General features: G+C 37.0%; 2 protein-coding genes across 4 annotated transcripts in view; one reads left to right on the forward strand and one right to left on the reverse strand.

Moving 5' to 3' along the window:
- Positions 1-20,404, reverse strand: part of homer1b (homer scaffold protein 1b) — a 68,260-nt gene extending 47,856 nt beyond the window's left edge. Inside the window, exon 1 of the mRNA XM_028456619.1 lies at positions 20,211-20,404. The gene's annotated coding sequence lies outside the window, so the exon portion shown is untranslated. The remainder of the gene's footprint in view (positions 1-20,210) is intronic.
- Positions 1,408-24,433, forward strand: tent2 (terminal nucleotidyltransferase 2). Of its 3 annotated transcripts, XR_003674750.1 has the most exons (16): positions 1,408-1,623; positions 6,402-6,579; positions 12,581-12,640; positions 12,757-12,997; positions 14,385-14,499; positions 14,583-14,671; positions 14,739-14,796; positions 14,954-15,020; positions 16,613-16,689; positions 17,039-17,167; positions 17,237-17,280; positions 20,209-20,345; positions 23,577-23,668; positions 23,734-23,813; positions 23,914-24,236; positions 24,325-24,433. XR_003674750.1 is itself a non-coding variant. In XM_028456614.1 (15 exons), exons 2-15 carry the CDS (start codon positions 6,455-6,457, stop codon positions 23,998-24,000), a joined length of 1,401 nt encoding a protein of 466 aa, XP_028312415.1. In that variant the 5' UTR covers positions 1,408-1,623; positions 6,402-6,454; the 3' UTR covers positions 24,001-24,433. The 3 variants fall into 3 exon arrangements, 2 of the variants coding, with proteins under 2 accessions (XP_028312415.1, XP_028312416.1); XM_028456614.1 differs by having other exon boundaries at positions 23,914-24,433; XM_028456615.1 differs by having other exon boundaries at positions 17,269-17,280; positions 20,234-20,345; positions 23,914-24,433.
- Positions 24,434-25,983: the final 1,550 nt, after the last annotated feature.

The raw sequence follows: 25,983 nt of genomic DNA on the forward strand, positions 1-25,983 counted from the left end.
CATGATGTCAAAACAATCAGTACTAAAGTCACTAAAGTATCAAAGCACTACTGTGGTATATTGATTATTGTCCCCTCTAGTTTGCATCAATTTTTAGCTGATTTAGGATACAGTATATCCGCACATCCCTTTTATTTATTGTTATATAATAGTAATATTAGGCCTATTATAAATTTATGTTGTACTTATAATATGTTATAATATTATCATAGTATATCATTGAGTTTTCCGTATTATTGGTACTATTTTATGATAGATTTTTGTTCGAAAGATCATCCCCAAAATTTTGTCCGATTCTACTGACCAGTGTACCCTGCCCAGTAAACAGAATTATTTAATAATCTTTTGCTGTTTTTATAAGTTAAGCATTATTGATTAATTGTCCAAATGAAATCGACATTTTTCCATTCAAACCTATTGCAGTGGTGAGCACAACACTCTCTGCTGCTATTCATTATAATACAATTTAATGTATTAATAATACTGACTCCAAGCAGTTATACTGACTCCGAGGGGTAATTATAACTCCAGGGTTTTACTGATTACAAGGGGTAATTATGACTGCAAGGGCTTATACTGACTTTCTGGGAAATGCAATAAGTTTGCTTAGTTATTGCTGCTAATTATTGTAAACACAGGTTCATATTTTGTTTGTTATCCTGTTATTTGTTTTGTTGTATTTTTTTTTTAATTTTACCTATATTTGACCATGTTGATACTTGAGAACCTGGTGAACACATAAGATGATTATATACATTAGGGAAAATACAGATAATTATATTATCTTATCTTATCCTATGAGAGGCTTATAGATGAAGAGCAAACAAACCCTTCCATGAAATAATAATTTGCCAATTTTGTTTTTGATTAAATAATAAACTTAAATATTGTTTTAATTTCGTCATCAGAATAACATTTAATCGATTAAAGTCACCATTATTGAAGTTGTCTAAATCTTTAAAGCGAGATTTAAAAAATAAATAAATAAATATTTAAACTTGTGAGCACATTGAGATTTCTTTCAAATCTGATTTCTTTTAGATTAATAATAATACGATTTTAGATTTCAGATTAACAGCAGCTTTGATGAAAATCAAATTAATTAGATAAATGCTGCCTACTTTTCAGGAGTAATGGTAGATTTAGTAAGCTAATCTATGCATAATAATAATAATAATAATAATTATAATAATTATAATAATAATAATAATAATAATAATAATAATAATAATAATTATAATAATAGTGTATTTTTATTAATGTTAATGCGTTCGTGTTATTATTATTATTATTATTATTATTATTATTATTATTATTATTATTATTATTCGACTCGACTGTTGCCATAATTGCACGTACTGGTGCGGAAAGGCGTGTCTCCTTTAATAAAGCTTCCTGTACGTCATCATTGAATGCGGAAGTAAGTGGGCTGGATTCTCACTCTTCCAGTTTAGTTTACATGTGACTTAAAATGTTGTTTGCACGGCCGGCTCAGTGGCTTCAGACTTCCGCGTTTTCCATTAAAGAGTTTCGACAAAAATAGGCGTCTGACTCACCTTGAGTGAAACGTCCCGACATTGTTTTTATCGGCTAACTGTTAGCTAGCAGTTAGCCGCACCGCTGGTAAGTTTCGTTTCCTCTGGTTCCCTCAGTGGCTGTTATAATAGTTTTAGCACAATTAACTAATCTCATGACTTTTTTTATCGGGATTAATTGACAAAATGTTATGATAGCCGATGATAGTTATTTCTTTGTGCTTATTATTGCATGAACTGATCTGTAGTTCTTTCTGATATCCTTGATTTCAAGAAGTGAAAACAATGATTAACATGCAGAAAAGTTCATGTTGTCCAACAACTGAAAGCACAATAAAATGTGGCTCTATGTGTGAGGGACTGGCAGTAATAACGCTTTAAACTATTGGTTTTCAACCTTGGGTTTGTGACCTAATGTGGGGTCCCCTGAAATGTCTAGTACAGTGATTCTCAACTGGTGGGTCGGGACCCAAAAGTGGGTTGTGGACAGCTGGTCAAAAATGAATACTTAATGTCTCTAATCTTTTATTTTAAAATAACCTTTTCTTTTGACCGACATGCTGTAAAATGCAGGTTGCAAGGAAAAATATATAGATGTATGTTTTTTTTTTTTTGTTTTTTTTTTTTTTTTTAAACATATATATATATGTTTTCAACAGCTATTTTTGAAAAATTTAATTTAATTGGTTGAATTCTTTGGAAAAAAAAAAGAAAAAAAAGTGGGTCGTGATTTAATGACCGTGGAAAAATGTGGGTCCCAGGGTGAGACCAGATGAGAACCCCTGGTCTAGTAATTGATTTAAACAAAAAAAAAAAAGGCCGTGGCTACGGGTACGTTAAATGCATCCGTAGACTGCCACTCTATGGATATGCAGCGCCGCCATTGGCCAGTTTAGGTCACGTGATAGGTGCACCACGTGACTTAGTTTCGTGTAGCTCATATTTATTTTTAGCTAATTCTAACCCTAGCTAACCCACATATTTTTGCCTTAACCTTAACTCTATCCCTAACCCTAACTGTTACTTTATCCCTAACTCTAACCCAAAAATGTTTATTTTTGTCGGATATGTATTTATAAAGGTGTAATTTTCCGTGTTAAATATGTTAAAATGGAAAAAAAGAATGTGTCAAAAGTGGGATTCGAACCCACGTTAGCCGTTAGCAAAGCCCACAATAGCGGTGAGCACGGCACCTTAGACCATTAGACTGTCCTGGCGTTTAAAGTACCTCCAGACACTTTAAAAAAATATATATACTGATTAAAATACAATTTATGTTGTATTAAAATACAAATTTTAGGAGTCTCTACTATCGACACTTCTCAGAACAGCATGATGAGGACAGTTCGATGGATTTCTGAGTGCGTCCTAACCCCAACCTTCCCCTAAATAAGCCACACACAACAGAACTCACTCACACTTGCTGTCTCTTATAGTAGAAAAAGCCAAAAGTGGCACATACTGGGCAATTGTTTGTTAAATAAATGTCCCAGCCCCATTGTGTTTTTTTTTTTCTCCTTTTTTATGTGTATTTTGTTGTCCTATTTATTTTTGTTGTTCTTTTGTGTATTTATGGGTAATTTTGGATGTCTTTCTGATTTTGTTTTGTGTATTTTTTGGTATGTTGTTCTTGGATTTTTGTTGTCCCATTGTGTATTTTTTTTTTCTGTTTTGTGTATTTTGTTGTTCTTTTATGTATTTTTGTTGTCCCATTGTGCCTTGTTTTCCTCCTTTTGTGCATTTTTTGTGTAATTGTGTTATTTTGTATATTTCTCTATTCATAATTTTTTGTAGTGATTTTGTGTATACTTTGCTGTCGCACAAGTTTTTAATATTTTTTTTGACCAATCTTAAAGCACTGTGATTATGTTTTTGCCTGTGTTGTGGCATTTTGCATCAGCAAATTTAACCCAGAATTGTCTTTCTGTTAAGAGTTTATTTGAATTAGAATGATCAAGATGGACACTTTAAAGAAAATACTTAAAGATCACCTTTTTACAGAAACTTATTTTAACAGTTAATGCCTCTTTTTAGTCCTGTCTTTTAATATATGTTGTATTGTTTTAATCCTGTAGCACTTTGAGGTTTGGTATCAAATGTAAAGTGCATTACAAATAGGGGTGGAACCTCTGGGTACCTCACGATATGATATGTGATACAAAACATACAATAACAATTATCTCATGATATGACAATACTGTGATTATCGATATATTGGTCAGAAATCAATCTACGATAATCTATGACATAACAAGAAAAAAAAGATTAAGTGAAAAAATAAAATTTTTATTTCATATCTCTGAAAGACAATAAATTGAAAAAGTGTCCTATGAACAGTGACACTATTTTAGTGCATCATTTCTGTAAATAAGTGTCAACATACCAATGTAAACAAATAACTATCTCCAATAGTGCTTTTTGTAAACAAAAAAATAGGTTTTCTTACCAGTGACAGCATTATAGTGCAACATATTGGTTCCTTCAACAAGCAGTGACAACATTTCTGTGAAGACGTACCTGCACATTTTAGTGAAAAAGCATAAAAAGGTTTTGAGGAAAAAAAATTATATAAAATGTTTGTTTTTTTTTTTTTTTTTTTAAATCGATGTTTAGCGTGAGCATATCGATAATCGATTGTGCGGAAAAAATATTGTGATATATCGCCATATCGAGATATCGTTACACTCCTAATTACAAATAAGATGTATTATTATTAAGATTTATATTGGATATCGCCCTTTTGAGGAAAAATATTGAAATATGCATTTTGGTCCATATCGCTCAGCCCTAATTTGTGATATAAAAATGGGGTCAAGACCTGTGAAAGGTTGGGAACCACTGCTTAAATCTCTGCATGGGATCCAGGGGAGCGAAGGTTGTGATCCTGGACTTCACCTCCTATGACGTGTACACTACTGTGCATCTCAAAGTTTGGTACTAGTTCTTATTAATGAATTCCTAAGTTTTATATAGAAAGCCCTCTAAGTAGAGTTGAAAGTGTTTGATTTAGTTATTATTAACTCCAACTAAATAACATGTGTCCTTACTTCTTTGTTTCATTCTATCGGTGTGTGGCTTCAGGGTATCAGTGCCTTGATGGAATTTGAAAATGAGAAGCACACAATATTTTCCATGTGCCGTTTTTTTTACTCTGTTCGATGTACAGTATCTTCAAAGAGGACAGTTTTTCTTAGAAAACGTTTAAGATGGTTAGTAATTTCATATTCTGATGTGATAATATTTTTTCATGTATACATCTAAGTAGGGCTGGGCGATATATCGAATATACTCGATATATCGCAGCTTGTAGTCTGTGCGGTGTTGAAAATGACCATACCGTTAAACTCGCGGACTTTTTTTTTTTTTTTTAAATATCTTAGTGGCATTATGCACAAAAGGTGCACTTAAATTTAGTGTTGTTTTGAAATGTCATCTTAATGACAACATGCACAAAAGGGCACTATTTGTTTTTAAAATATTGTAGTGGCATTATGTACAAAAAGTGCACTTTAATTTTGTGTTTTGAAATGCCATGTGAGTTGCATCCTGCACTAATGTCTTGTTTTGAAATGTCTCTGTGACAGTTTTGCACAGAACGTGCACTTTCTGTTGACAATTTTATGTTTGAGCCACTCACTGTTTAATAAATACAGTTATGTCAACTTTGACTTAGTTGTGATATCCCCTTTTTTGCATGAAAGTTTAAAATTGGCATATATTAATGCGGTATGATCAAGAATGTTTTAATGTAGACATATAGAATCATCATACTGGTGTGATTTTGTGCATCAAAGTGTTAATTCAAGGGTAATGCAAAATATCGAGATATATATTGTGTATCGTGACATGGCCTAAAAATATTGCGGTATTTATAAAAGGCCATATCGCCCAGCCCTACATCTAAGTTAGATTTAGGACATTTAGGAAAAGGTTGTGAGTTATTTGAGAACCAATCTGGCGGGGGATGTTGATGACTGTCTTTTTGTTTGAAATAGAATGATAAAGATTTATATTGTATATTGATGGGGATGCACCGAATATTCGGTGGCTGAATATATTCAGCTTAACGCGTCTTAATAATAATAATAATAATAATAACAAACCGGTGCGCCTTATAGTCCGGTGCACCTTTTGTATGAAAATAGACCCAGTCAGACCCATTCATTGATAGTGCACCTTATAGTCCGAAAAATACGGTAGAAGTAATTTAAAAATCAAGATTAAAAAGAGTTTTATAAAATTGACATTAAAAACATTAAATAAAGTTAAAAATATTAAAAAGATATAATATATTAGTTTTAAAATCAACATTAAAAAGCAGTAAAAAAATCAATATTAAAAAGAGTTAAAAATTCAACATTGAAAAGAAGTTATTATTTTTATTCTAATTATTAAATTGTTTTAAAAACAAAATTGACGTTAAAAACATTAAAAAGAGTTGTAAAAAAATCTAAATTGAAAATATTAAACAGATTTTAAAAACCAACATTATAATCTATTTTTAAGAGTTTTAAAATCAACATTAAATCAATATTTAAAACATTAAAAAGGGTTTAAAAAAAATCAACATTAAAAACAGTTTTAAAAAATCGACATTAAAAACATTAAACAAAGTAAAAAAATATTAAAGAGTTCAAAATTCAACATTGAAAAGATTAGTTTAAAAATCAACATTAAAATTATTAAATCGAGTAAAAATTGACATTAAAAATTAAAACATTAAACAGAGTTATTAAAAGAAAAGTCTAAATTACAAATATTAAACAGAGTTTAAAAACCAACATTAAAAACATTTTAATAAATAATTTTAAAATCAACATTAAAAATAGTTTTTTAAAGTTTTCTTCTGTGCTGTTGTCATCTCAGGATCTCCCTGGAAGTATCTGAGTTCATGCTGGGAGTCTCCAGAGTAGCAAAGCATGCTTCGCCATCACACTGGACGGAGGCGCCATGGAGCAAACTACAGTAACCCCGCCCCTATGTACTCCCCACCACCTGTCAATCACCATGAATACAACCACCTCAACATGGCAGACATCCACAGGTCAGTCCTGTCCTAGAGGGACTTTCATTCTATCTGGAGAACTCACAATTATACTATCACCATTTATCTGAATCTAGTTTCAGTGTTTACCCACATACGCGTTACGTTAAACTTTTCTCTCTCATCTTTCCCTGTTTTGATGATTTTACTGTGATTAAACTTCCTGAAAGCGTACCAAACATAATGACTAAGGGTTATAGAGTTAGCTACATTTATATGATTTAAAAAAACAGAATCATACACAGAAATCACACGAGATTGCGTTGCACGACCCTCAGCAACTCCTTTAAAGGGCCCATGTTAAGCTAAATCAACTTTTCTGTGCTTTAAACATAATAAAAGTCCTATTATGGCTTCATACACATGTCCAAAGTGTGTTTTTCATTGATTCCCTCAATAGTTAGTTAGTGGGTGATTTGCTCCTTTCTTACTGCAGGGTGAGCCCAAACACCTCGCTCCAATTTGATGACGCGTTCCCACTTTGATGACGATCGCCCCGCCCCCACGCTCTGTCTCATGTTTATAAAGCAGCATGAGCTCGGCTACGGAGTTGGTGGGAGGAGGGCGGGTTGTCCTCTGGCCCTACGTCACCGTGCGGGGAGGAGGAAATCAGTGTCCTGTCTATACTTACTGTTGTTGTTATTATTATTATTATTATTATAACATTACTATTATTACTATTACTATTTTTGCTAATACTATTATATTCTTATCATCATCTTTATTATTTTCAGGGCTCTACAGAAACTTATCCAGTGGTGGCACTGGACTTTCTCTGTTGGTCGAGGGGGTGTACAGTATTGCCATGCATGCTGATAAATAGTTGATTTAACTGGCGTACTGTAGTTTTGTATGAAGTAAAGATTACTAATTAATGATATTATTTTGACACATCACTTGGACTTTTTATTTCTTAATGAAACGTGGTTGAATGATGGTATCAGTAATACTATTCTCAATGAAAGTGCACCACAAGACTTTATTTATTTAAATAAGTTTCATACTTGCAGGAAAAGTGGTGGAGTTGCTGCCATTTTTAAATCAATATTTCAGTGCAAAGAAATAATATTTGGGGATTTTATTTCCTTTGAATATGTGTCATTCTTACTGAAGGGTGATTCAAGAGTTCTGTTTTTAGTTGTTTATAGACCCCCAAAATATTCTGGAGAATTCATGGATGAGTTTGCTGAACTGCTGTCAGTTGTATGCACTGAATAAAACTTTTTAATAATAACAGGTGACTTAAATATTCATGTAGACAATAACATGGACAATACTGCCAAAGAACTGTATGCTTTAATGGATACTTTTGGTCTTATACAACATGTGACTGGTCCGACACACACTCAAGGTCACACTTTGGATCTGGTTATCTCTAAAGGTGTTGATATCTCTGCTGTTGATGTCAGAGACTTAGCTCTATCTGATCATTTCTGTGTCTTTTTTGACCTAGAGACTGTAACATCTGTTCCCCCTAGTTATGTGTGTTTAAAGAAAAGGTACATAAATGAGAACACAAGTGCACAGTTTATGGAAGCCATAGCAATGACACCAACATTGAGTGCTGAGACAGTTGATGATCTTCTGGATGAGTATAATAGAAAAGTCTGTAATGTCATAGATGTGGTGGCTCCAATCAAAACTAAGAGAAAACCAAACACACAGAAAACCCCTTGGAGGAGGACTGAGATAATGCACAATTTGAAATCTGACTGTAGAAGAGCTGAGTGTAAATGGAGATCAACAAAACTCCAAATTCATCTAGAACTGTACAAAATAAGTCTGCGAAAATTCAATGATGGCTTGTTCAAAGCAAGGCAGCAATACTTTTCTGAAATTATTGCCAAAAATGTCAACAACTCTCACACGTTGTTTTCTGTTATTGAAAAGCTCACAACCCCCCCAGATCAGATAGCCCCTGAATTACTGTCAGCTGGAAAATGCAATGAATTTGCTGTATATTTCAATGAAAAAATACAATCAATAAGGTCAAACATCAGAACAAACCAGCAAAATCACAAAAAGCTTGAACAGCTTCAACCACTGAGGGATGAGTCAACTACAATGTTAGTTTATTACAATGAACCCAAAAACAATAGAGGAGACTGTTCAGCAGCTGAATCTATCAACGTGTTGCCTTGACACAATACCCTCAAACTTCTTTAAAACTGTTGTAAAGTCAATTGTCACTGATTTGTGTCAGATAATTAACTGCTCATTCCAATCAGACACCGTACCAAAATCCCTGAAAGTAGCTGCTGTGAAACCTCTGTTAAAAAAGAGAACACTGGATGCCTCTATGCTGGCTAACTATAGACCAATCAGCAACCTTCCATTCATGGCCAAGATCATTGATAAGGTGGTTTTCAACCAACTGAGTCAATTCTTAACATTCAACAAAATATTTGATAAATTTCAGTCAGGTTTTCGTTCTCATCACAGCACTGAAACTGCTCTTATCAAAGTGATCAATGACATAAGGTTGAACACTGATTCAGGAAAAGTGTCTGTTCTCATTCTGTTGGATCTAAGTGCTGCATTTGACACTGTAGATCATACAATTTTGTTACACAGATTGCAAACAAGGGTTGGACTAAATGGAAAAGTAATGCAATGGTTCATGTCATACTTGGAGGAGCGAAGCTATTTTGTAAGCATTGGAAACTTTGAATCTGACAGATTACCAATGTCTTGTGGGGTTCCTCAGGGATCTGTTCTTGGACCCCTTCTCTTTAGCCTTTATATGCTTCCTTTGGGACAAATTTTACAGAACTGTAAGGTTGATTATCAGAGCTACGCAGATGACACACAACTATATCTATCACTGAACCCAGATGACTATGGTCCCATTGAGGTGTTGTGTGACTGCTTAGAAAAAGTAAACTGCTGGATGAGTGAAAACTTCCTTCAACTAAACCATGACAAGATGGAGGTGATTGTCTTTGGAAACAAGGAAAAGAGGACTGCTGTCAGCAATTATCTTGAGTCTCGTTCTTTAAAAGCTAAAGACCAAGTCAAAAACCTTGGTGTTGTGATTGACTCAGATCTTACATTCAGCAGTCAGATCAAATCTATCACAAAAACAGCCTTCTACCACCTAAAGAACATCTGCAGAGTGAAAGGTTTAATGGCTCAGAAAGATCAGGAGAAACTGGTCCATGCTTTTATCTCCAGCAGACTGGACTATTGTAATGGTCTTCTGACAGGAATCCCCCAAAAGAGCATCAAACAGCTACAGCTGGTTCAGAACGCTGCAGCTCGGGTCTGAACCAGAACAAAGAGGTCAGAACACATTACTCCAGTTTTAAAGTTTACACTGGCTCCCAGTCAGCCTCAGAATAGACTTTAAAGTTCTGCTGCTGGTGTATAAATCTGTGAATGGGTTTGGTCCAGAATACATCAGTGAGATGTTAGTCAGGTATGAACCCAGCAGGTCTCTCAGATCTATGGACACAGGTCAGATAGTGGAGCCCAGAGCTCACAGTAAACATGGTGATGCTGCTTTTAGTTGTTATGCTGCAAAGAAGTGGAACAAACTGCCAGCAGAGCTGAAGTCAGCATCACATGTGAACATTTTTAAATCAAAGTTAAAGGCAGTTTTTTTCTCTACTGCATATGATTGAGAGAGAGATTTTTAGTCATGTTGTTGATGTCATGATGATTTTACTGATGATTTTAATTGATTTTACTGATGATTTTAAATGTTCTTATTGATTTTAAACAATTTAATTTTTTATCATGTAAAGCACATTGAGTTGCCTTGAGTATGAAATGCGCTATACAAATAAATTTGCCTTGCCTTGCCTAATAATAATAATAATAGGTCCACAACACGGCTCCAGTATGATTGTTTGTTCTGCGCAATGGTGAGTCTTTCTTATATTATTCTATGTGCTAAGAAAGATGCTAGCAGATACAATGTAAACACACACGCACACACGGCTGATGCACGTCCGTGCACTACGCTGGGATGACAATACTGAACTCACACAAAGCCGTTTAGAGAGTTGCGACTTTGGTGTTGCAAAACGTTTATTTTTCGTGGTACTTTTGTCTCTCTCTTAACAACCTGCGACGGATTGTGTGCAAGACGCGCAGGAGCGATAACGCATGGAGATGGATGGAGAGAGAGACACACACACAGTATTTATAATAAAAATTAACTAAATGAGTAAAATAAAACAAAAAATAAACAATATTTATACAAAAATTACACCAAATGACTCCAGAATCACACTACAATGGCAACAAAAACCATAATTATAGAAAAAAATGCACAAAAAGACAACTGAAAGATAAAAAAACACAATGATGACATTAAACCAGGAAAATTGCACCCACATGAATGCATACTTCCGACGGGCACTGTACTAGTAACATAAATTAAGCAACAGAAGAGGTTCAAGACCCTGTAAAAACAAGTTTTGTGAGAACGCTCAGTTTTGGGGGGGTGTCTATAGATTTGCATAGACCTCCCCCTTTCCGGTTGCGGGTGGAGTTACCAGTGGAGAGGAGTGTTTTTTTTTTTTTTGCTTGTGACATCACAAACTGAAAATTTTAAATGGAGCAATTTTCTCTATTATAAGACTTACACACACCATAAACAAACCACTGGATAGTTTTAGTTCACGTGTTGTGTGCCGGTGGACACTCAAGTTACCTCATGTGAAAAAAACACACTGCAAAAGTGGATCTTTCATATGTCCCCTTTAATTACTGAATTACCGCCCACCGGAGAATTATGCTCACATTTTGCATGAAATCCCGCAAAGTTGTATGATTGGAGATGCTTCTGCTGACATGTCACCAGGTAAACTGATCACCAATTCAGCAATTGCACCCCCAGCTAAATCCATCTTTGAATGCAGTCATAATTAGTGATGCACCGAAATGAAACTTTGAGGCCGAAGCCGAATAAAATATAAACGCTTGGCTGAATCTCGAATGCGGTTGTTAAGTTTTTCACTGTTTTTTTTTTTAAATAGTGCATAAATAGCCTAGAATACATGTTTTTTAAAGAAAATAAATGTTTATTGAATATTATGACATTTTTTAAATATTCCAGTAGCCTTTGCTTTTCAAAAAAAGCACAACAAAGTTTTTCATTTACATTAGCCCTCCAAATAAAACAAAACATGCATCCCAAAAAAAAGCTAAAGTGCATTAAAGGGGAGGTATGATGTAAAAAATCACTTTATAATGGATTTGCTCCAGTGATATACATCCTTTAGCCTCATTCAGAGGAACAGAGTTGAAAACGTTCTGTTTCCTCACTCCCTTGTTTTTCCACAGCTCTAAACGGGACAGTTGTATTTTGTCCACGTTGGTAGGTGACGTCACCTAACACACCTCCTAGAATGTGAGCTCCTCCCTCTCCAACTATCTAACAGCTAAAACAACACTACTGTTTAATATAGAATATATATTATACTTTATTGCCGTATATGTAAATGCAAACTGCACTACTGGACGCCCAAACTGCACTACTTTTTCTGCTGTCGGTCGTGTTGGAAGTCACTGCACATTGTTTGATTGCGTCACACGCTACTATTCGGCCTTGCCTTTAACTCACTAAACCGAAGGCCGAATGTGGCTTTTTTTGCAATATTCGGCTGAATATATTCAGTGGCCGAATATTCGGTGCGTCCGTAGTCATTATGATCTGAACACATTAAAAACACACTCTGCATTAATTTTAGTCACAGAATAACATTATCACTAGATGAACCATGACACGGAGTGCTCCATTATAAAGGTAGTTCTGAGCAGAATTGAACATAATTGTTTGTCATTCAATCATCTGTTTTCCAGTAAAAAAATAGCATGTACATGCGTGACATTTTCCCAAAATGTGCATGTGGAGCATTTCCATGCTCTCACAGCGTGAAGCAGCGTGAAGCAGCGTGCATTGATGAGAGCAGCTTTTACTGGACTTGCACGAGTTGTAAGTTTAAATTGAATGGTTGTAAGTTACTTTATTGTGTGTTTGTGTTTGTGTTAGCTGGCACGGCTCAGAAACATCGTCCTCCATAGATGTCCCTCATCACATGGAGACGCGCAAGTATGTCCCTCACTTTGCTTCTCACAGGACAAGTTTTGACTTTCTGTTCGCAGGTTCTTCTTTTATTTGTGAACATTTGTCTTTTATTGTTGATCTGACGGCTTATTTTGTGGCAGGCGGCGCTTTAACCAACCGTTCCTATATGCTGAAAAGCGCCAATGCTTTGACTCCGCCCCTCCGCCATACGACATGTCCCCCGCTCAGGTTCCCGTTTCACCTCGGCGTCACTTTCCAGAAGTGGGCGAGCCCATGAGAGCAGCTGAGCATGGTGATCCTCGCTTCCCAATGCAGCTCCGCCCTGCGGTGCCCCCGCCCTCTGATAGCCACAGCTGGCTCCAGAGCTGCTCCACTGATCGGGTAAGTGTGTGTGTGTCGCATTGTCTCCATTTTAGGACATCCTCAAGTCTCAGAGTCGGGTATCAGGAAAACAGCTGTCATTTGTCAAACCAAACCATCACATAAAACGGCCTCAGGCTTCAAAATAAAAGTCATCAGACTAAACGGCCTCAAATAAAAAACCACCTCAGGCCGTAAAATATGGAGGACCAAACCTGCCAAATTTAAAAATAAATGAACAACTAAATAAACGTGAAAATATCAAAAAGAAAAATTTAAAATTAAATACAAATAAATAAATAAAAAGTGGAAAAATATGATTGCAAAAATAAAAAAATATTGTCCAAAAATTAAATATAGATTGATAACTAGACACTATAATAGACACTTAGGACAGCCCTGTCATTTACATTTATATTTTATTGCAACCCAAACCGGCCAAAATAAAAATTTAAAAAAAGAATAAAAGTAAGAATAAAAACAAAGCAAATATATAAACATTTTTATATGCATAAAGTAAATGATTACATGAAGTAAAAAAAAAAAAAAAAAAGAAATTTCACTTTTATTTATCAATTTATGAAAAATTTCTGGACAATTGTTTTATCTATTGTTTGGCATTTATTTCATTATGTATTTATATTAACTTTTACATTTTTTTCCACTTACTGTATATTTATTTATTTGCAATAAATTTTCAATTGTTCTTTTTATTTTTAACTTTTTATTTATTTATTCATTTAATTTTAAATTTGGCAGCTTTGGTCCTCCATAGTAAAACACAACATAATGTATTTTTAAGAAACCAGAAATACATATGACATCATCAATATGTGCTGCTTTTGATACGGGAGTACGTTGAAAGCTACGTTGTTTCATTTATTCAGACACAATGGACTCAGTGCAGACTGTCCGCTCTCCTCAGAGCTTACGCAACTCCGCGTAGTATAGTTTCCATTAAAATCCTACATGTCCCATGATTCTCCTGGGACGTGTTTTAAAGGTATTGCTACTGTCGTAGCTTGTCTGCCAGTCTCTCTTCTAAGCTCGTGCTCATCTATCCTGCTCTGTTTTCACCAGGCGGGTGAAAAACAGGTCATTGTTACATTTAATGTGGGTCGATACAATACTGAGCAGTGTTTTGTGTGACACCAACTACGCGGAGAAGTCTGCGCGGTTGTAAAATTTGAGCTTTGCATTAATTAATTACTCCGTGCGGACTCCGCTTTGCGGGTGTACACCCCAGTATGTTTGAGCCTTTAGTTACCATGGTGATTCAGCCCGGTAAGAAGTGAACCAGCGTCATAGTACAGCACACAAAATCCCAAAAGTTAGCGCAATAAGAGGAAGTCCAGATTTGTAGTCCTAAAATGTACACCGTTTAGGAGTGAAGTATGTGTGTACACAGCTGAGTAGCGAGATGCTGGAGCTGTTCGAGGCGTGTCAGCAGCAGTCGTCAGATCTGGTCTGGAAGGAGGTTTGCCGAGTCCAGCTTCAAGAAGATATACGGCGACTCTATCCAGGTACTGAAGCAGCACACGTTCAGTAACTTTCAGCTCTTTGTGCTGTCTTTGCCCTTCAGCTGGTGTGTGTGTTTTTCTCTCAGTGGCGCGGCTCTATTTAACGGGGTCGTCCATGAATGGACTGGGATGCCGTAGCAGCGACGCTGATCTTTGCCTGGTCATTGAGGCGAGGGTGAGTGTTTCTTACTCCCAGCTGTTGTTTAAACGCCTTCCACTAATTTCACGTGTTTGTTTTTTAGAAGAAACACGATGTTGTTGCCGCCCTCTCTGAGCTGCAGAAGCTGTTTCGAACTCTTTGTGAGTAAAAGAGTCACATTTTGTGTAAACTTCAGTTTTCCTTTGTAAAATCGCTTTGTTTTATCCTAAAATGTATTTCACACTTTGTCTTTTTGTCAGTCTCCACTAGATGGAGCTGTTTATTAAGGAGAACCTTGACATGTGTTTTGACTTGCAGCGTACATAGTGAAAGCAACCGTGATCAGAGCTAAAGTTCCAATCCTCAAGTTCAAAGAGAGAAGCAGGTGAGAGAAATGTATGACATTTACCCAGAAAAACAAACACTAGGGATGGGAATTGGTAAGAATTTAGAGATTCCATTATCGATTCAGCTTATCCATTTGATTCCTTGCCAATTCTCATTGGGTGAGGGAATTATAATACAAATGGATTTGTTTGCTTTAATTCTTTATTAGGGTTGCTCGATTATAGAAAAAATAATAGTCACGATTATTTTAGTCATAAATTAAACTACGATTATTCAAACGATTATTTGTCAACCAAAAAGTTATTCATTTTTTATACAAAAAATAATTTAAACATAAATAAAATAAAATCAAGTATATTCACTTTTGCACAAAAAAAACCACTTCTTGCACGTGATGTGTCTTTGCTCTAGGTCTTCATCATCAAACCCAAAATGTTCCCATAGAAGAGAATTTGATTAGCTACTTGTTTCCCAAACATTTTTTTCTGCGTTTCTCCTGCTGCTAGCAACAACTTTCCTCATGTTGGCCTGCAGGCTAGCATTAACTTTGAGAGGGGCGGGGCAGAGGGGAGGAGCGTGCATATGCGTGGATTAAACAACTCAAAGTTAGTATTAATAACGTGTGTGCCAAGCTTCATTATTTGTAGGTGTCTGAAATAGTGGGTTTGTTTTATTTAGTGAATAAAACATAAGTTTTTTTTTTTTTAAATCGTTTTTTTTCTTGATTGTTATTTTTATAATTGTTTAGAGTAATAATCGAAATCGTAATCTAATTTTGCTTAATTGAGCAGCCCTACTCTATTATGTTCTTTGTCTATTTAATTTCCTGCAGGGACATCAGCTCTCTTTTAATCCACCAGGTATAGATTGTTTTCACTGGATAATAATATATACAAAATATGACACTTTTTGGCTACAAACATTAGAGAATATTTACAGTGCTCCTTTTGAAGACATAAAACAAATAATTCCTTTGTAAAAAAAGAACATAATAATCAAAAGTATAGCTGCACTTATTATGTGTTTAAATGGTAAAGCTTTAGTTAATTGGCTTTGTTTACATATCTATAAATGGACCTTCAGAGACGCCGTCCCCTGGTTGTTATGTGACGTCATCAGCCGTGTGTGTGAACGTGTGAAAGAGCAAACTAAAGACAATGATCAGTACCAGTCCGTCTGCCGTGTCTGATTACTTGTTATGAGGACATAAACTGGCGACAAGGTCTGTGTTCTTGCTGAAGTTTGTTGTTTTCAGAAGAAAAGTCCGTGCAAGAAGCAACTTTTAGAACCCGGAAGTGAGTAGCGTAGCAACAGAGATGCTATAAACGCAGCACGGAGGACAGCGCAGCTGCGGGTTGAGGAGATGGATTCTCTGTGGTGGAAATATTGTGAAATGTAGCCAGTGCAGTGTAGCCAGTGCTTCTGCCTTGGCGCCATGTTGGAAAAGTTGAGAACCAAAATATGCTGATGTCATGACGTAAGCAGAACCGATAAGGAAAATTGACAGGCAAGCAAACAAACAATTCCAAGGAATTGTATTATTAGGAACCTGTTCTCAGAAAGAATTGGTTTTCGATTCCCATCCCTAGCAAACACACAAAGTCACCGTCACTATGTGTTTTTCTGCAGTGGTTTGGAGTTTGATCTGAACATCAACAACACGGTCGGCATCAGGAACACATTCCTACTCAGGAGCTACGCCTTTGGTGGGTGACGACACTGCCCCGAGTCTCCCCTGATCCTACTGGGGTGTGTGTGCGTGTGTGTGTGTGTGAGGACTTCTGTGTGTGCGTGTGAGGACTTCTGTGTGTGCGCGTGAGGACTTCTGTGTGCGTGCGTGAGGACTTGTGTGTGTCTGTGCGTGCGGGAGGACTTGTGTGTGTCTGTGCGTGCGTGAGGACTTGTGTGTGTATGCGTGTGTGAGGACGTGTGTGTGTGTGTGTGTATACGTGTGTGAGAACTTGTGTGTATGTGTGGTGAGGACGTGTGTGTGTGTGCATATGTGAGGACTTGTGTGTGTGTTTTTGAGCGACTATATTTGCTTTGTATCATCAGCTGATCTCAGAGTGAGGCCATTGATCCTTGTGATCAAGAAGTGGGCGCGGCACATGAAGATCAATGATGCCAGTCAGGGCACGTTAAGCAGCTACTCACTGGTGCTGATGACTCTTCACTACCTCCAAAGTCTGTATACACACACACACTCCATGTGTGATTTGCTTTGATTGTTAAACTGTGTTGTATTTCCTGCAGCTCTTAAAGAACCAGTGCTTCCTTGTTTACAGAAAGACTTCCCAGTAAGTCTCTCCATCACCTTTGCACTTCACCTTTGTGTTCTTTCAGCTCTGAGTTAAAGCTGCCCCCGTCTGGGGGTGGTGTGTAGCTCAGTGGGTTGAGCGCCCGCCCCATGTACGGAGGCTGTAGCTCCTCACCTGCAGCCGGTCCAGGTTCGATTCCCGGCCTGGGACCCTTTGCTGCATGTCATTCCCTGCTCTCTCTGATCCTATTCCTGTCAAGCAACTGTCACATAAAGGCCACTAGAGCCAAAAAAATCCTTTAAAAAAAAAAAAAAGCTGCCCCCCTCTGTGGGTCCACTCTGTGTGGTGAGATTAAAACATGAAGCTCTTGTCCATAGTTTCCCCGTAAATATTCAAATATCACACAAACAGAAGCTTACATTTTAAAACAGAAAAACGCTGCTTGTCTGGTTTTTGATTTTTCTGAATTTGTGTTTTGGTTTTAAGTCAGTAAAACAAAAATAACCACACGGTTTATTTCTTATTTTGATTTGGTTTTTAAACGGAATAACCAAAGAATGAAGGGTACACGGATCAATCATGTTTGTTATACTGTAACAAACACAGGGTAGCTAGGATTAGTGATTTAAAATAAAATAAAAATATATATACATATTAGGCTTTACACGATCCGATCATATGAACTTATGTTGGGTTTTTTTAGGTGCTGACCGAATTCTTTTGGTACTACTTGATACAGATTTAGAGAAAATCAAACGGTACCATGTTTCAAGGCCTAAACTCAGCCTTGTGACTATGAGGGAGCGGAAGAGTTGAAGAATTTCCATGCAGGGCATAAACATAACATTTGTTGTCATAGTGTGTGTGTGTGTGGGTGCGTTAGACTTCCAGGTGTACAGCGAAGGTGGGGTGTACACACAGGCACGCTTCTGTGTCCACCACCACCCTGAAACGGACAGAAGTGTCCGGTATGAAAGCGCTCCGCTCTCGGACTCTACATTTTATCAACCTCGCGCACACACACACACACTCTCACTAACAGCAAACGCTGTCCCCGCTTTCAGAGCCGGTAGACTGGGGAAGAAGTCCAGCGCTTCGCTCCAACTAAGAGACATTTTTGCCGTTCTCACATAGGTTTTTACCTTTGGGCACAAATGTGAGGGAAATAAAGCGGTGTCACTTAAAGCAAACAACTCTTTGGTGTAAATGAGACGATAAAACAATGCAATGGGAGTATCTACAGAAAGTTTCCTCATGACAATGACGTCATTGATCAGATCAGCGAATTAAGAGGTGACAGTCGATCACATTAATTGCATAAAATGCAAAATATCGGCCGATCCGATACGGCCGATCAGATCGGTGTAAAGCCTAATATATATATTTATTTGTTTTTTTATTATGTTAATATTTTATTATTAGTTATTTATTTTATGTTATTTATTATATTGTAATTTTTTATATTATAACTCCATATTTGAGAAAGTGAAAATATGCAATCCTTTTGTTTAAGATTGTGTTTTATTTTGAATAGTTTTAAAAAACAATTTACTATACATTTCAGGCGACCCTATTCATGACCCCAAGGTTGAATAACACTGGTCTACAGAGGGGTATTCCATAAAGGAGGGTTAACAAACTCTGAGTCTATCCATAAACTCTGGGTCAACATACCCCACGATGGGAAACTCTGGGTATCGGATTCCATTACAGCTGGTATGAAGTGGGTCAATCAACCCTGAGTCTGTAAACCTTGGGTTACTTATGTGCACGCGCGCGATAAAAAGCCATCATCAATGGATCAGAGATTACACAAACTACCATGGCAACCACCCGGAAGAGAGGGATTTATTCACCCTGATGGGTTGAAATAAGCCGGTGTTTGAGGAATATGAGTCTGTTCTAAGGGTGATTAGTCACGCTTTTTAGTCCCTTCATCACTTTATTGCTTCAGTGACGTGGCGAGTGGGGAATAATATGAATAAAATGTGTCTGCGGAGACGTGGCAGCAGCATAGGATGGCTGATATAAAGACAGTGACTGCTGCTTCATATCACATCATTTATATTGATTTTTTATGTAATATTGTCGCCAGAGTCATCTATACGTCCAAAAAATGTCGTAAAAACGCAAACCCGCGACCCATCGCTTTAATAAGCGGTGTCATAATTCACTGCACCATCATAACTTCAAAGATGCATGATCTACAGATTTAACTGTATAACAACATAAAACAACAATTGAGCCTTAAAAGTCGATTCATTTAAATTATCATCTCCTTTATATTATCCACAGGTTTGTATTCAGTGAACTTTACTACAGATGTCAGATGTTTTAATGCAGATCAACCTCTCAGTGTGTTTCACTTAATGATCTACATCTACAATGTTATAAAGAAAACTACCGTTTACACAAAAAAAATAAATGAAAAAAAACGTAAAGCAACACAACAATAGTAATGATGTGAACACGTCTGTGGTGTGTGATGTTACTAATGTGTTTCAGTGAAGAGTGTCAAGGTTCATTAAAATGTTCAGAAACGGTGTTCAGGTGGGCGGAGCCAGGTAGAAACCCAGGGTTTCTTCGATAAAACCTGCCAGCGATCAGGTTTAGTTCACGGACAATGTTGCCATGGTAACATACTCAGGGATACTCAGTTTCCCTCATTTGAGCCTGAACATACTCAGTTTGAACATAACCCGCTTTATTGAATACCCCTCTGGACTCCACATCCCACAATGCAATGCACCAAAAATTTCCAACAATGTCAATAAGAGAATGTTTACAGTGGAGATAAAAAACCATTTCAAGATGCAATTTCAACCTTTTACATCTTTTTTTCCCAGCAAATGATCTTTGATGTAATGTGTATTTATCTCATTAAAATAAACGATTGTCTACAGCTGCTTTAGGCTCCAGCATTGTGTCAGTTTAGTTTGAGAGTTTTCCTGTGTTTTTAATTTTCAGACCTGTTTTGATCCTTCCTTGTTAGTGGACCAGATTCCAGAGGAAGCCAAGCGTGTCCCTCCCTTTGCGTCAAAGAACCCCTCCTCACTGGGAAAGCTGTTTATCGGCTTCCTGAGATACTACTCCACAGAGTTCAGGTACAGAGATCCGTGCACCTCCTCCTCTTCCTCCTCCTCTTCCTTGCTGGTTTCAGGTTTGTGGCTGAGGGGCAGGAACAGATGGAGTCCTCCGTCCCCGTGTTTTTCAGCATGCATGTCATCGTGCCAGGGCATTGCTGGAAAGTTTACTTTACACACACATGCAGTTTTATTAAAGTGGCTCGAATATCAAATAACAGCTCACACATGTTTATGAACTTTGTTCAAGAAGTGGGGAAATCTTCAGCTTTCTTAGAGCAAAACATCTTCTTTTTCTTTCTTTTTTACATCCATTTGTGTATATTTAAAATAAGTGTGCATATTTAATTGTTACTAAATGAGCTCATTCATTGCCTTTCTACCCAAAGCACCTAAAAATGAAGCGTTAACGCTAAATCTTCACTTCATGAATTTATTCTATTTTTATTCTTTTTTTAAAGGGTACATGCAGTGGAAATGTATATAATAAAAATGTGTTTGATGTATTACCAATAAACAAAATATATGCACCTTTTTATTTAAAAAACACATTGAAACACATTTTTTAAAACAAACCTTGGGGCGTAAACTATGTAGAGCTGCCATTTTGGTCAGGATATGACTCGCATTCGTTGATTCCTGTTAGCTGTTGTTAGGCAACTGTGTCCGTTGGTCTACAGTTCCTGAACAATGGTGGAGTGTAAAGCCAATGGTTGCTATGACAATAAGAGAAAAACCCAGCAGAAACATTTATTTTGAGTCTCTAAGCCAAATAACAACACTAAGTCAGTTATCCAGACGTTGGTTCCATAATATCGGTATGGGATACACACACTTAATACATTTCCGTTTGGATAAAATTCTGTGATATACGAAGACCGCTTCCGTTTAAAAAGAGAACACAGGATGCCTCTATGCTGGTTAACTATAGACCAATCATCACAGAAATCTGAATTGCCCACTTTGGGAAGTGCCTGCTGCCGGCCGCGCCTCCACAGTGAACATACACGCCCACTCTTTTGGAGCTAAAGGCATGCGAGCTACATACACAATATGTGTTCTCTGCATTGAACCCCTCCCTGAGGAGCAGTGGGCAGCAACAGTGTAGAACCAAGGGAGCAGTTCCATTTGTAGTATTCGTTATATCGCCTTGTATCGCCTTTGACTTGATCTGTGACATGTTTGTGACACAGTTGTTGGACAAAACAACTGATTATCACCTTAAATGCACTATTCCTTTAGTTAATAGAGATAAGGAGCAGAAAAAAGTGACATAGCAGCTTAACACTTCAGTGTTTGAAGCATCTTAATTACTCCGCTGCTGCTGCTGCAATGATAAACACACAGCCTGAAGTGCTGAGACGGACTCACAATCTCAATAGCGGCTTAAATGTGTTTTACTGTAATGTGCAGTTTTTTGGCTGAAAACAATAACAGTGTGTGGATGGCAAAAAGAAAATGGCTCTGGTGATCACTGATCATCTTCGCAAGAAGTCAGTGTCTATATACACGCCCACTCATGAATATGCATAAGTTGGCTCCAAAACTGCCCGTTTTTAGAACTCTCAAAAAGTAACTTTTCAGAGGCTAAAACTCTGCATAACAGGCGAGTTTGGGAAAATAAACCTCAAATACTGTGTTGTTGGGGTTCTTAGAATAAATGGAGATGGGTGAAAAATAGCATGATTGTGGACCCTTTAAAGATGAGAGTGCGGCGATGCGCTCTGTGTGAATTTTTCAGTCAGTCATCATGTGTCCAGTGAAAGCGGGTGTCGGGAGGCAGAATATTACTGACAGTCACCCCTACAGTGGAATGATTGATGCGTAAGCCACTGAACATCACGATGAACTGAACGTTCAAACACAAGTTTGGGATAATGTAGGAAAAGGTGAAGCTCTCACAGCTTTAATAACTCATGGATGCGTCATGGTCCTTGTGCAGGACGGCCTCTTATCGTGGGGGGTTTTTCTGTTTGTTTTTTTTTAAACTTGTTTTGTTTGTGTGATTGTTTTAAAACAGAATAACCAAAGAACGAAGGGTACACGGATTAGAGAGTGCGCCCTGAAACGCTCCGAATAAAGTAAAAATCAGCCGGTTTATGATAGAAACAAGTCGTTTGAAGTACACTCAAAGTGCTTTACAGAATTACGGTATTATTCTGTCATTCCACACTTAGTGGTGGTAAGCTACTATTGTAGCCACAGCTGCCCTAGGGCAGACTGACAGAAGCGAGGCTGCCATAGTGCGCCATCGGCCCCTCTGACCACCGCCAACAGTCACTACGCAATGTGGGTGAAGTGCCTTGCCCATGGACACAATGACAGATACCACTGGGGTGACTGTCCCCCACCGTCTCATCTGGGATTCTCAGTGGTCTCCATCAAACTACTAACCAGGCCCAGACCTGCTTAGCTTCTGAGATCTAACGAGGTCGGGTAATGACAGGCTGGTATGGTGTAATGCGGCCAATACAGTGGTGCGTTCAATAGCCCGGAATATACTGTATATATAATGTTTCCAGCAGCTTTAAATATTACCTTACAAAACTTACAAAGTCACTCCAACAAAACTACACACACCAACATGAAAAATTTACAAAATAATAAGGAAAAAACACTAAACGTACACATAAATCACTGCAGAAACAAGGAAAAAAGGACATCAAAAAACTGACAAAATCAAATGAAAATGTGTGAAATGTTGAAAAAAGATGTTTACAAATAAACACAAAATAACTGAAAAGTATATGAAAACTACACAAAAAAAAGTAAATCACTCCAAAAATGCAAAATAACAAAAACTGACTCCAAAAAAACTTACAAAATCACTAAAAAAGTACAAATTTACAGAAAAATAACTGAAAAATGTTACTGAAAATACACAATAATACATAAATGCCTCCAGAAGCACAAAACGCTGACAAAAAAATACTAAATCACATAAAGATGACAAGAGAAATACACAAATTTACCCTAAAAACACAAACTATAAATAAACATTATTTGAAGAAATGTGCAGGACAACAAAAATACACAAATTTACTGTAATAACACACAAGACGTCTGCAAATAACCACAAAATAAATAAAAAACTATACAAAACGACCCCAAAAATACATATAAATCACTCCAGCAGCTTTAAATGTTACCTTACAACTTTAAAAGGAAGTGGGAAGTTTAACATTGTTTTCACGTCAAAATAAAAGGAGAATCTTTGTAATCCACTCTTCTTTTTTCTTCTGGGTTGAACAGGTGGGATCAACAGGTGATCTCAGTCCGATTGGCCAAAGCTTTTCCCACAACGTCTTCTACAGTGTGGAAGAACAAGTTCATTTGTGTGGAAGGTAAACATTAGCATCACAGGGCGAAACGTGAGGAATCGTAAGCTAACGCAGTGCTCGTGTTTCAGAGCCTTTCGAAAGAAGAAACGTGGCCCAAGCCGTTCACAAGAAGATCAAATTTGACCTGATCACTGCTCAGTTTGAGAAGGTAACTCACTCATAATCCTGAGAGTTATCCTCGTTAGCCAAACAGAAGGTGTTCTTTTATTCATTCATTCTCATCCTGCTGCTTCTCTCTGTCCGTGCAGTCCTATCGGATCGTGCAAAGCCATGGGAACCTGAACTCCATCCTCCCACTGAGAGACATCATTAACAAGGAGGTTTCCCACAGTTAGACCACAGTGTCCAGGAGAAGCATCTGAGTCCATGTTACAACCTTCTGTATTCATTAATAATTCCATTCTCTTCTGATCAACTCTACATTTGAGTCATTAGTGTTGCTATTTGTTCTGAAAAGTGTTTTTGAATAGACTTCTGATCGTGACAAACATCTGCTTTAAGGTTCTTCATGACTTCCAACATCTGTCACCTGCTTCCTGCGGTGCTGGTGCGTTCTTTTTTATTAACAGATGTGAGTCTTTTTTTCATTTATTTTTTGATAAGAATGACTTTTGTATCTGATTATGTATCTGACACTTTTTTAGTGTTTCTCTCCTCAGGGTTTGCTTTCCCCACTCTTTTTTTGTACCTTTTGTGCTTTATCCACGATTAAAATGTTTACGTGGGGACAAAATAAACTTGTAAATATGTTGGATTATTTATATTGCATACTGTGGTGCAGCTGTGTAATCATTTTATGAGACAATAATACACAAACACTAAGAAACTACTTTTTTTTAAAATTTAAGAAGGAATGGTGACCTGATTTAGGGTCAGTTGCGGTTGAACAAGTGGTGCACGGTACAGGTTTAATGTCTGTAAATATATGAAACTATCTGAAGTTTTCAATCTGTGTGAGGAAAGGTAATGCTTAAAAAGACAAAAGCTGATTCAGCTTATTCTTTATTTTTATGAAGTTTTATTTTGACCGTTATGTGTCCATGTGAATACTTCTACTGCCATGTGCTTAAATCATAGTATGATATGCAGACATGTGCATGTTTCATTAGATTCAACTTATTTTCACTCACTTGATGACAAACTTTACATTTGTTTTTACTTTTTGATTTAAGAACATACATTTATTTAACTCACTCAGTGCCATTGACGAGATAACTCGTCATTTGCATTTTTTTCAAAATACCCCCAGCCTGTGAAACAGATAGCAAAATAATAGGTGACATGTAGGAGGTAGCAGCGCACCTTTGGTTAAGAGATCATCCATGCTCAGCAGAGCTCAGAGGGAGAGGAAGAAAGGCGTTTACGAGACAGAAATTGGTGCTACATGCGAGAGCGCATACTCAATCAGAGCATATGTGGAACTCATGGATAATGTGGCGATGGTGAGATAATACCATAAAAAAACGGAGCAAGCAGTGATACTCTGCATGTCCAGGAGGAAGAGGAAGTTGCGTGTGTGCAAACTGACAGGAGAGAAAGTTGGAGGAACACCAAAATACAGTAAGAAATCCATTCAACTCTGATCCAGATAGATAAATAATAATTTTGCCATTAAAAGCCCTGTCTCAGTGTTTTTTTTTTTTATATAGGAAACAATGTTCAGATGTCAGAGTTGTCAGTAAAGCAAAAAAAAAAAATGGCTTTAAAGTCGCTGACAGGGTTTTTTTTTTTTTTAGAAAAAGGCTTTTTTCTCAGCTTTTTGCTCTGAAACTGTAAGATTTGTGTAAAACTTGCTCTATTCAATGGGTGATTACAAAACGAGCCAGAAACAATTTTTTTTTTGATGAAAGTAGAGGCTTCAATATTTCAGAATCTGGTGAGATTTCAGATAGTCATAGTAGAAAATATTCTGTGTCTTTAAAATTAGTCAAAATGCTGACACTGAGGGGGGTAGAAAATCTGAAAATGGCTGGCACTGAATGAGTTAATATGCATGGGGAGAATGAAGATGCACACTGGCTGGTCGAGTACAATAATGAGATGCAGGAGGTTTAAAACGCAATAATGTGTAAACATTTCTGCCCTGTTCTATCCAAATTGCATGTAAAGACAATGATCATTGGCATATGATTAAGTCAAGTTAAACTTGATACTTCATATCAGATGCAGGCGACTGACGGCCCCGGGGCCACATGCGGCTCTAGTATTATACAGCCCCCAAAGTAAATGCACAAGAAGACACAAAATACCTATAAATTACTCAAGAAACACAAAAGAATTACAAAAATACACAAATGAACTCTTAAAAACACACAACA

The sequence above is a fragment of the Gouania willdenowi genome, chromosome 9 (genome assembly GCF_900634775.1).
Source record: "Gouania willdenowi chromosome 9, fGouWil2.1, whole genome shotgun sequence".
Classification (NCBI taxonomy): domain Eukaryota; kingdom Metazoa; phylum Chordata; class Actinopteri; order Blenniiformes; family Gobiesocidae; genus Gouania; species Gouania willdenowi.